The sequence below is a fragment of the Pan paniscus genome, chromosome 16 (genome assembly GCF_029289425.2).
Source record: "Pan paniscus chromosome 16, NHGRI_mPanPan1-v2.0_pri, whole genome shotgun sequence".
Taxonomy (NCBI): domain Eukaryota; kingdom Metazoa; phylum Chordata; class Mammalia; order Primates; family Hominidae; genus Pan; species Pan paniscus.
In genome coordinates, this window is record NC_073265.2 from 40,293,392 (window position 1) to 40,305,633 (window position 12,242).

The following is a 12,242-nucleotide window of genomic DNA, read 5'->3' on the forward strand; positions in this document are numbered from 1 at the left end:
ATGTACCATTCAGTAATGTATTATTTATTCTAAAAGAAACAACTATGCCTTATACTGCACCAGTTCCTTAAACAACTTATTTTATTTTTTTAAATGATGGCAGCTCCAGGACCACACTGGATAACAAATATCAGTGACCAATACCTTTTTAAATGCCTCCTGCTGGAGAGTTTTTTCTCTCTTGTCTCCATTTCAGGGGAAACTCAGCAACCTCTGGGCCCTTTTACAATGCACAACTAGGGGCTTATAAAGAAAGAACTGCTGCAAGAGGTGTAGGTACTCATGCTAGATATTCAGGGAGGCTTGAAGGCTGAAGGTGAGATACAGTGAGCTTACGGAACATGGTGGAACTCAAAGAAGGGTTTCTGAGATAAACACCCTTATTCAAATGCCAGAGACACACTGTTTCTCTAAACAGAAACTCTTAAGGCCCGGCAGTTTTTATGTTGGAGCAAAAGATTTGGGTCAGAACCAAAGTTTTAAAGACTTTTTATTGAAGAAGTTCAAAGATTCCTTGGCCAGCAGCCAAGTGTGGTCTGATTTGTTTGCATTTCCTCTGGGAACTCACACACAAGTGAGGAATTGGCCAGCCACCACTGTGAGGGTCACCCACACCCCTGTGGGCCTTTTCTCCCTGAGCAGTTCCAAGGTGGGGGAGGGAAGCCAGGGGCAATCAGATCCCTACAAAGGCCGAGAGTTCAGCAGCCTGGCCAAGCTGCAGTTCTTTCCTGGGTGAAGGAGTATCTCTCCCAATAGCTGCAGTATCTCTTCCAATACACCAAGATGGTATTGATTAGTCCACAAATGAGACCACTATGACTCAGGAGGTAAGTGAGAGGCATCAAGGGGAGAGGTGGGAAGTGAAATATCACCTCTTCTTCCCTCCTCCCAGTGATGGTAGAAGGACTTGCTCCAGGCTGGGAGGCATCAAGCATGTGTGCTAATGGGCCAGTTCTCCACATTCAAGATCCCGGAGATGTTAAGTTTATCCAAAAATCTTTCAAGCAATCCTGTTGTTTGCAATTAACTCAGAGGGAGTTTTGAGAAATTTGTCAACTGGATTTAATTTTAAAAAGGGAAAATATATCTTTTACTATGGTTTTGGAAGTTTGAAAAGGAGTTGCTTGTGTAACCACACACGTGTGCACACACAAACAGCATGAAGGTCTCTCCTCTCCTTGGGATTTTGATCACAGAGGTAGAAAATTAGGCAAAGTGTAAAAGGATATGTGATTGTCAAAAGGTGAGGAGTTAGAGGGACTGAAAGAAATGGGTCCCTGGTTCTCCTGGACTGATGGGTCCCAGCATGTGACTGATGCCCATCACTGAGCAGATTTCATGACCTCTTCTTTGGTGAGCTGAAAATCCAAGAGAGAGTGGAGCAGGGAAGCTGGAGGTCACACATATATAACCGCGACAGGGGAAAGGGCTGAGTAGGCAGGAGCTCCAAGAGTGAAGGTGTCTGTTATTGTGTTGAGCAGTAGGAGGGAAACACTTTCAATTCCTGTCCCTCCCAACTAAATGATAAGGGAAGGAGCCTCCATCCATATAGAAGGAAGAGAAGTGCCCTGCTGAGTTCTGGGCATTTGAGTTTGTGGGATGACCAGGGTGTGGCCTGATACCTGAGCTAGCAGCTGGTTGATCTCTCCAGAAGTGAGCTGCCTGTTGTCAGATTAGAGGCATGAGATCAGGGCCAGCCCTCACTTTTGCAGGGTCTTACTCAACCCCTGACAGGAATGGCCTTGTATGCCAGCACCTGTAGTCCTGCCCTGTGCTAGGGGACCTGCAGTGAGGGGAACCTAACCCTTTAGGGAGGCTTGGGAGCAACAACTCCCACACAGGGCTGGGCTCCCCACATTGGTTTTTTTTTTGTTCATTGGCTGTAAGTTCCTTTTCTGAGATGAAGCCTTCTTCCCTTTTTTCAAAGAGAGCTTGGTAAGGGAAAGCTAAAGGGATTGGTAGCCCTGTTCAACTTGCAACCACATGGAACCACATGTACATGTTCCTGGAGGCCTCTCCCCTCTGTCCCTGTGTGTCCCTGGTTTCTCTTCTGTCTCCCATCTGGGAGTCTCATGGCTGGCTGATCTGATCCCGGGTTCAACTTTTATAGATGTTGTTTCTCCATTGGCTAAAAGAAAGGTATGTCGCCTGGGGTGCTCTTTCTGCCCTCTTTTGCCTCCAGGTTCCAGAGTAATCCTGCTCTACACTGGGGTTTCCAGATCATCCTACATTACTGGAAAGGAGGCCTTGGAAAGAAAAGGGCCAAAGAGAGGCCTGGCAGAAGATGATATTTACCTCAAGGGGTAGGGACTCTCTCTGTTTATTCTTTATATATGGGTCAAATATAGTTCTGGAAATTATATCTCCAGATCAGCATCCCAGGTCATTGACCTTAGAAGAAAATTTTTAAACAGTTACTAAAGGTAATTAATTGAGAGGTGAGAAATGGAAAAAATGCAGCAATTGCCAGGACATTAGGGGCCAACTGGTGCCACTTTTCTCATGGTTCCTATGGCTCTTCGCATTGGAAATAACTGCCTAAAGATAGCTGTCCTTCAGGCACTTGCAGCTAGTGAGAATAGGGCTTGCTGACAGCCCCAGGATGATGACAGCATGTGAAGAGTAGTGGGGTGAGCACATGCCCAGAGGTTGCTTCCTGAACACAAAGGAAGAAGAGATGGACTCAGTTTCAAAGCTGAAAAGGGTGGGAAGTAAAAACAATTCAGGCAGGAGTTACATTCTGAAACCACAGAATTTGAGATGCAAATGATTTCAAGTGGAGCTCTCTATACTGGGTCAGCAAACTTTACTGTGTCTAAAAATCACCAAGGAGCTTTTTAACTATTCGGGGTCCCAAGCCCCACCTCCAGAAATTTGGAGCTGGTAGATTTGGGGTAGGACCCAGGATTCTGCATTTTTAATAGGGCCATTCCCCATCCCTGGGACCTCTGATGCAGGTGTTTCACAGTTTTGAGATCCTCTGCCCTATGTAATGCCTGAATTCCTTCTATGGCACCCCCAGCACATGGCTATTGACTCTGCATCCTCAATGGGGCTACAGGATAATGAGGGAGTGGTCAGACTCTGGCAGCCAGGTTGTCCTTAACATTTTGCAGAACCCACTTCCCCACAGAGGCCACCCCTGTTAAGAGGCTGATGAGGCTTCATCTCAAGAGAATGTTGAGGTAGGGGACATAGATGGAGCTTGAGGCTCAATCTAGGATGCGGTTCGGCAAAATGAGTCAGTCATGCATATAAATGGGATTTGCTTGATCTGAATCTAAGACCATAGAGCAGTTCCAATATTGAGAAATTCTTATTTGTGATATTTTGGGGAGAAAATCAACTTTTATGTTGCTAATAAGGTCTCATGGGGGTAGAGAGGTGATTGACAAGGTATTGGGCTTCTTTCTGAGATAATGAAAATGTTCAAAAGTTGCCTGTGGTTAGGGTTGCACATATTAATGAATACTCATACACTGACAGGGATTCATTCTGAGAAATGCGTCATTAGGTGATTTGATTGTTGTGCAAACATCATAGAGTGTACTTACAAAAACCTAGATGCTGTAGCTTACCACACACCTAGGATATATGGTACAGCCTATTGCTCCTAGGCTACAAACTTGTACTGCATGTTACTGAACTGAATACTGTAGGCGACTGTAACACAATGGTAAGTATTTATGTATCTAAAATACCTAAACATAGAAGAGGTACAGTAAAAATACAGTAGAAAACATAAAAAGTGGTACACCTGTATGGGGCACTTAACCACGAATGGAGCTTGCAGGACTGGAAGTTTCCCTGAGTGAGTGAGTGAGTGAGTGTTGAGTGAATTTGAAGGCCTAGGACATTATTGCACACCTCTATAAACTATAAACAATGTACGTTTAGGCTACACTAAATTTATAAAAAATATTTTTCCTTCTTCAATAAAATTAACCTTAGCTTACTGAAACTATAAACTTTTAAATTTTTAAGAAATATTGACTCTTTTTTAACAACACTTAGCTTAACACACACATTGTATAGCTATACAAAATGTTTTCTTCCTTTATGTCCTTATTCTACAAACTTTTTCTATTTTTAAAATTTTTACTTTTTAAACTTTCTTGTTAATAAAGTAAGAAACAAACACACACATTAACCTAGGCCTACAAAGGGTCAGGATCATGAAGACATCACCAGGTGACAGGAATTTTTCAGCTCCATTATAATCCTATGGGATGACTGTTGTCTATGGGGTCAGTTATTGACCAAAACGTCCTTATGTAGCGCATAACACATCACAATTCAAAAAACCATTGAATTGTACTCTCAAACTGGTGCATTTTATGTTATGTGAACTATATCTTTATAAAGCTATTTCTAAAAAAGGACTGAGAATTCCATAAAATGTTTCATTTGTTGGTGGAATGGCTTCATTAATATATTTTAAAATAATTCTCATAGCATCCTATGATATTTGACTCAAATCAATATTGACTTATTCATGACTTTGCTTATACCCTGTTCTCTGTCCAGAGACCTATTACTGGAGTCTGACACAATTTTGATCTGTAATGCATGTCTCAGTAGAGGGTTGAGCCTAACATTGAACCCCAGCGGGCTCCTGCTGAGTTGGCTAATTGGCTGACTCCCTGGGCCAACAGTGTGTAGTTCTCTGGTGTTTATGGAGTCTTGATTTTACTTTTCATTTTTCTGGCTTAAAGCTTTTCCCCTTTGAAATCCATCAACTAAGATCTTCATTCAAAAGTTCTGAAGAGGATCATTGAGGAGTCATTTTTCAATTCGGAGTCTATTGCTCTGTTGAATAATGAATAGGTTTTCCTTCTAAGAGACCTACAGTGCAGAAATGCCCAGAGCTTCTCTTCTATGCTGCTTGGAAGAACTATGGAACTGGAAGGATTCTTAAAGACCTTGTACAACTCCCTGCTTTTGCAGTTGAGGAAACTGAGGCTTGGAGAGGTGAAGCATAAGGAAATCCCCGGCTAGTGGGCAAGCTAAGATGAATCCTCCTGACCCATGGCTGGCTCCATGTTCTACATTTTCTATTGTCTGTGAAAGCTGAAAAGACAGCAAACCCCAAAATATCCATCTTCCTCATCTCCCCCAACCCAAAGCCAACAATCTATTTCTAAAATCAAGTTGTCACTATTTCTGAAACACAAAGTAGGGGAAGCCCCATCCCATGGCTGAGAGGAAATGTGACGCTCTTACAGGGAAGCCAGCTGCTGGGAGAGGTGGAAAGAGCCCAAGTCCCTCCTCGGGGACCAGCCCACAAGCTCTTCCTTTACCAGTGACAGAGCCTGAGAAAGTGCTTCTCTCCCTAACATAACCTAATTGCCACTTCCCCACTAGCCTCCGGCACTCACTCTGTGCCAAGCTCTGGCTCCTGCCCAGCTGCTCCTTGAGCTGGGAGCCAAACCCCAGACTCCTTTGTCTCAGGAACTGGTCCAGAATGGCCTTAGTAGTCAGCTAAGAAGAGCTCTATATGAAGGCCTGGGAGGGCTGGCTGCCCAGACTCTGGCTGCCTGGGTGGGCTGCCAGGACCCCTCCTCTGTACAGACCTGCCCCAGCTCAGCAAAGGAAGGACATGTAAGGAAAAGGCAAGGCTACCAGTGGAACTGCAGTGCTGTTGGGGGTGGGTGTGAGTCTTTGCACCAGCTGACCTCTCCTTTTTCTGGGGCTGGAAGGAATTTGATGTCACCAGTATCTTAGAGCCACATGCCTCATTCTTCAGGAACAACCTCTTGGGATCCTGGAGGCATACAAGGTCTCCTGAGGCCTTGGACTTGTGTCTGCATGCCAGCAGATGAGGCTGGAACTAGGACAGAGTGTGAGCACGTGCAGGTGACCTCTTCAAAAGCTTCTCCCCTGTTGCTTTCCTTGGGAGTCACACTGCCTGCTTTGTCCAGTGGTGGACACTCTTGAGCCTTTGAGGTTTAGTATTAGGATTGCCAGCATAGGTTGGTCAATTTTTAATTTGATTTCTATGTTGATATGGTTTGAATGTGTGTCCCCTCTAAATCTTAAGTTGAAATGTAATCCCTGGTGTTGGAGGCGGGGCCTGGTGGAACGTGTTTGGGTCAATGGGAATGGATCCTCCATGAATGTCTTGGTGCTGTCCTCCCAGTAATGAGTGAGTTCTTGCTCTGAATTCATGTGAGATCTGGTTGTTTAAAAGACATGTTGTTAAAAGAGAGCATCTCCTCTCTTGCTCCTTTGCTCCCTCTCTTGCCATGTGACATGCCTGCTCCCACTTCACTTTCTGCCATGAGTAAAAGCTCCCTGAGTGCTCACCAGGATCACATGTTGGCACCGTGCTTCCTGTACAGCCTGCATAACCATGAGACAAAATAAACCTTCTGTCTTTATAAATTACACAGCCTCAGGTATTTCTTTATGGCAATGCAAGCAGACTAACACATATGTGGTAGCTTCTTTTGGCCAGGTTTCAAAGGGCAGGCAGAACATGTGGCAGCTGACCTGCACATAGAATGCAGACCTATGTGTGCTTCAGACACTTGGCTCACCTCTCAACCTTCAAGCCCCCACAAATAAGTCACTGTTTAGGGGAGGGTAACATTCATTCTCTGCAAGCCTCCACATTCGTATGTCGTAGCAATGTTTCTCTAAATTGAGTACTCACAGACCCTGCAAGTTCCCCCTGCAGACCTCTAGGTGATGTCAGACCTTAAACACATGAAGTTAAATTCTTTTCTTTCACCTGCCGTGCTCAGTCAGCATGAGTGATGTTGTAAACACAAACTCAGAAGCTCAGACTGAAGCCAGATGGCACCACATGGCTATAAGGTCATTCCCAAATGATGTGGAACATACTTATGTTGATTTTAATTTTTTTAAAAAGTTGTCAGAATGAAACAAAAACTTAAAAACTTATTTTGGAACTCATGGACTCCACCTCCCCCCTCTCCCCACCTTGCCCTCAGGACTTTCAGAGATTCATAGATGCTATTTTGAGGAATAGTGTTGTAGAAGATTCTCTCTCCCCTTCCCCTACCCTTGCCAACAAGCAAGACCTCCCTCTAAAGAAAGAGCATGAGCTGGGCCCAGCTTGGGCTGTGGCTCATGTAGCAGGGTCAGATTAAACAAGCAAAATCCAGTTGACCATTCAACTCCCAGTTGGGAGGGCCTTGGCAACCCTCTTCTGGAAGGCCATCTGATTCATAACTTTATTGTCAACATTCTGGTCCATTGTTGGATAGCTCCTGTTAGTGCAATGTTTTCACAGCTAAAGTTGAATTTTCACTGATTGGTTTTGGTCTTGACCTCTGGGATCATGTTGAATTAAAAAAAGAGAAAAGTCCTAAAAATATTGGGGCAAGGCTGGGCACAGTTGGCTCACTCACGTCTGTAATCTCAGCTCTTTGGGAGGATGAAGTGGGAGGATTGCTTAAGGCTAGGAGTTGGAGACCACCTTGGGCAACATAGCGAGACCCCCGTCTCTACCAGAAAAAAAAAAAAATTAGCCAGGCATGGTGGTGCACACCTGTAGTCCCAGCTACTCGGGAATTTTAGGCAGGAGGATTGCTTGAGCCCAGGAGTTTGAGGCTTCAGTGAGCTGTGATCATGCCACTACACTCCAACCTGGGTGACAGAGGAAGACCTTATCTCTAAAAAGTAAAAAAATTAAAAAAAGATATTGGGACAGAGGGCACATAGGCCTGATTTGAGCTCTTTTCTTTTTTAAAATATAAATGGATGCAATAAGTTCATTGGAGCAGCCAATGAATGTACTGATTTGATTCTATAAAATGTACAGATGGGAGAGATGAGAGTTTGAAGAAGCACAGATGGAGAAGTCTTTTCATTTTGTCACTGAGCAGAGACCTGGAGTTACTGAGGGTGTCAAGACCCACAGATGTAAACACAGAGAAGAGTGGTACAGACACATGGCAGGTGGCAGCTGGCAGGGAATGTGTTTCCGCAGGGCTCAGATATATGAGGAAGGACACGCACAAAAGGGCTTGATGAGGATTTCAGCACAAGTCCCTGGTGTCCTCCTGTGGGGACAGAGCTGAGTGTTCAGGGATGGTTGAAGACCCAGTGATGTTTCCAGATGACTGATGCAAGCTGCTCCTGCCACTCCTCAGCCTTAAAGAATGTCACGCCCCTACTTGGTTTGCTGAATCAGGCATTGCTGTCTGAAGTCTGTGTGGGGCTAGATCAATTGAGCCATCTTGTACCATTGCTTCTTTTGAAATTACTTTCCCATCACTTTGCAAAATGATATGTTTGTTATTGGGGACCTAAAAATGTAGCTATTCTAACTCTGCTTTTGTGGGTTCTCATATTGAGAGTTTTGTACAGAGCTCTGAGCACAAATTCACATCTAGAGTCCTGCTTTCCAAAGCATCTGCTGGCCTCTGTCACATTTTTTTCAGCCAAAACAGCCTTTCAGGGCCACCAGGTGATGTGGTTAGAGTACTTAGGATAAACCAATAGGACTGTATAATGAGAAGCTAGCTTTGGTCACTAGATTGTTATGTAAAATATTTGAAATTTGTAGGCCTTTCAGCTGCTTGATGAAACTCAAGAATCGCTTGATTTAGATGCAAATCGTATGTTTGAAATGTGCACATGGGATTGGTTTTGGCTTTGTATTTTTAGAGGAGTTCTTGTGCCCAGGTAGCCCAGATCCCCACTGGTTGCTGCTGCTAAGTCTGGGGGTCTTGGGTAGACAGCCCACTGGCTCCCTCAGCGGAGAGCCTAAGGTAACAGAAAATGTTTTGGTCCACACTCTGCCATTGCACTTGGTGAGATTCACTGGTGGAGGTGCTGATCCTTCCTTGACCAAAGCAGAAAGGACCCAGTTTCCTTAGAGACTTGTGGGCTGTCAGAACCCAACTCAGCCTTCTTCCTACACCATTGTTGTGCTGTGGCCTGCAGAGCCAGGAGAGAACCCAACACCTTCTTTAGCTGGGGATCCTGCTTTCTTCCCCACTGTATCTCACACGGACAGAAGACAAGTTCACTCATTCCTCTTGGGTCTGAGTTCTCTGTAACGGTCCACTTAATGAACAGTGAACCTACTTCTAGAACCATCTTTTGAACAAGAAAACAGTCTTTTGTCAGATAAATACATCAAGGCAAACCTTGAAGACAGCATGAGAAAATCCAGCACTGCTGGACTGGTGCCTTGCAGGCAGGTGGGAAGGAAGGGGAGCCAACTGCTTGTAGTTCCCACCAGCAGCGCCAAATGACCAGCCATCTCCCCAGCCCAGGTGTGCACAGGGCATCATTGTTCAGCCCTTGGGTTTGAGTAGAGGGCTAGGCCATGTTTGTCCAATATGGAGAACAGGGGTTGGCCTTACTCCTCCATATTCCATACTGAATAGCCTTCCTATGAACTAATTCTGGCTGTGTGGCTGAAGAACGTAACTAGATGGTTTGCTATGATGTTGACATGAGAGCCAGCTGAGGCTGAATGGCCAGCGAGGCTCAGTGGACATTGTTTCACACCTCCCCACAAACCATCTCTTGATGCTCCTGCTGGAGATAGACTGTGGGGTGGGATGAACCATAGGGCTGTGCTAGTATGGTATTTTTATATTATCATTAGAAGAGAAGCAGAGGAGGATGGAAGGAAAGGTAAGAGGAGCAAGTCTCTTAATGTGGCACAGTGTTGAAAGGAAGTACATTGTTCTGACGTTGGTTAAGACTATGATGAAAAGATGTCAGAAGCTGCACTGTGAAAGCAAGGCTGTGACATTTGGAGAAGGTGGTTTGTGTCTGTGGACTAGCTCCCCATTGACCATCTCACAGATCCACCCACTTGTGCTCCCCTGAATCTACCTCCTCTTGGGGTTCGAGTGCAGAACTCTTGCTCTTCATTTTCTTCTTCCTTTCAATCCTGTTATTCTTAACACTGTATTTAACTCCAAGGAATTTTATTTTGAATCACAACTCTAAGATCTCTTGTTTGGAGGGCAGTTTCAATTTATTAATGAACCAGAGAAAACAGCACAAAATGACTGAAAAGCCAAGAAAGATGGGTAGGGGTTCATTCTGCCTGATTCTCCCGTGCATATGGAATAAAGCCTCCCTGAGCTCTATGCCCCTTAGATAAGGGAAGGCTGGTCCTGCAGAGGGAGCACAGTGCTTCTCTGTTTCTGTATTGTGGATGGAAAACTCTCTCTCCCCACCCCCCCATGGAAAGTTTCCCTCTGCAGGATCATCAACCTGAACATCTAAGGCCTCAAAAACACCTCTTTTTTAAAAAATTATTATTATTATTATTTTTTAGAGACAGAGTCTTGCTCTGTTGCCCAGGCTGGAGTACAGTGGCATGATCTCAGCTCACTGCAGCCTCCATCTCCCAGGTTCAAACAATTCTCCTGCCTCAGCCTCCTGAGTAGCTGGGATTACAGGCGTGTACCACCACACCTGGCTAATTTTTGTAATTTTAGTAGAGATAGGGTTTCATCATGTTGGCCAGGCTGATCTTGAACTCCAGACCTCAGGCAATCTGCCCGCCTCGGCCTCCCAAAGTGCTGGGATTACAGGTGTGAGCCACCATGCCTGGCCAAAAAGACGACTCTTGAAACACATTTTTCCAATTTGCAGCTATACTTTTTCACACCTTTGGATTTCACTTTGTCTGAAGCAGTGCATTTAGAGAGAGATTGCAAACCCAGTCCATTAGATTCTATTGTTCTTTTCTCCTATGCTGCTTAATAGTCTACATCCAGGTTTATCCCCTCACACTCAGAAGACAAAATATTAAGACTTTAAATTAGAGATTCCAAAAGTATGAACATACATCATCTCATCTGGTCCTCACAACAGCCCTGTGAGGCAGGCAGGCAGGCATCATGGTTCCAGAATGCAGAGGACAGAGTCCTAACTGGTTAAGCTGGAAACCAAATCCATGTCCTCTGTCTCCTGGTTTAGTGCTCCTCCCACTCCATGAGATGAACAGCACTCACTGTAATGAACAAAACAGCCTTTCTGCTTAGAATAGATGAAATGTCCTTTGGGCTTGCACACAGGTGATTTTAAGTAGAAACCTTGCTAGAAAGCTTGGAAGAAAAACACATCTGAGCTCACTCAGTTCAGCATCAGAATCAGCATCAGAAGGATGAACAGGACAGAACATGGACATCTTTGACAAGGGTTTCTGCTTATGTTCTTGATTCTCACCCAGATCATGGTTGAGTGCTGTAACTTTAAAGCAGCAAAGTCCAGTAGGAGGGAAGGCATTTAAAGGACTTTCTCATCTAGCAACTTATTGATTCCTTCACAAATCCTCTTGAGGTTGGGCCTACAGTCTCCATCCAGACTATAGAGGGTGGAGAGGAACTCCACATCGGCAAAGTGGTAAAAGACGTGGTTGATGCGCCCGTGGGTCCTGGGCGTCAGGTGCCGCTGCACCAGTTCATGCACCAGGTCCTTGCACTCATGCAGGAGATTGGAGAGCACGTTCCTATCGAAGGTGTATTCCACCTCATAGAAGCTGACGATGGTCATGGCGGTCTGGTTCAGCTTCTTCCGGAACTTCTCCACAATAACAAGCTCCTCTTGGCTAAACTGGTTGTTCCGGTAGAGGATCCCGATTTTGATCGCCACCTTGATTAAGTCTTTCATGATCTTGTGGGCTTCCTTCTTGTTGTGTGTGTGCTCTTTGGTGACTTTGTAGAGCTCATCAAAGATCTCGCTGCTGGTGTCATCAATCAACATGTTGGCCACAGTTTTGCTGGCTATTTTGCTCAGAATCTTCTTCTGGGCTTGAAGCGCAAGACTCTTTGAACTAAAAACATCAGGACCTATGGTAAAAAAAATATATAAAAGTTTTAGAAATATAAGAACTGTCTGTTACTTTTCCACAAGTAAAACACACTAACTTGAACTTATGTTCTTAGAGCAAAAACTCATGTCTTTATATTCCCTCGCTCCCTAACTAAACCCCACCCCAGCCTGGTTCCCCTACTTTCCTCTCCACATGATATGCTTTGTTTACCCTTTTTAATCCTCTAAACTGTGCTTATGCTCCTTCCTCTGCTGGAGGTCATCTCCTCTTATCCAGGCCAAATCTTACCTTTTTAAACCTACTTCATTCATAAAGCCTTCCTGATTCTACTAGCTCACAGAGAACACTCTACCACTGCTGTCACGCCGGAAACCATTCAGCTTTGCAAACTATACAGGAGCAAATTATTGCTTAATGGCATGAATGTAGCCCCATTGTCAACCCCATTCCCAGGGCAGACATGGAT

General features: G+C 44.7%; 1 protein-coding gene and 1 long non-coding RNA gene across 2 annotated transcripts in view; one reads left to right on the top strand and one right to left on the bottom strand.

Moving 5' to 3' along the window:
* The first annotated feature begins 715 nt into the window (after positions 1 to 715).
* LOC134729072 (uncharacterized) overlaps positions 716 to 12,242 on the top strand; it is a 39,915-nt gene continuing 28,388 nt past the window's right edge. The window contains exons 1-2 of the long non-coding RNA XR_010109918.1: positions 716 to 827; positions 2,183 to 2,303. This is a non-coding gene — a long non-coding RNA (uncharacterized LOC134729072). The remainder of the gene's footprint in view (positions 828 to 2,182; positions 2,304 to 12,242) is intronic.
* The window catches only part of TNFAIP8L3 (TNF alpha induced protein 8 like 3), a 37,846-nt gene continuing 35,552 nt past the window's right edge, over positions 9,949 to 12,242 (bottom strand). The window contains exon 2 of the mRNA XM_008953162.5: positions 9,949 to 11,792. Coding sequence (XP_008951410.2) covers positions 11,230 to 11,792 — 563 coding nt within the window. The 3' untranslated portion in view covers positions 9,949 to 11,229. The remainder of the gene's footprint in view (positions 11,793 to 12,242) is intronic.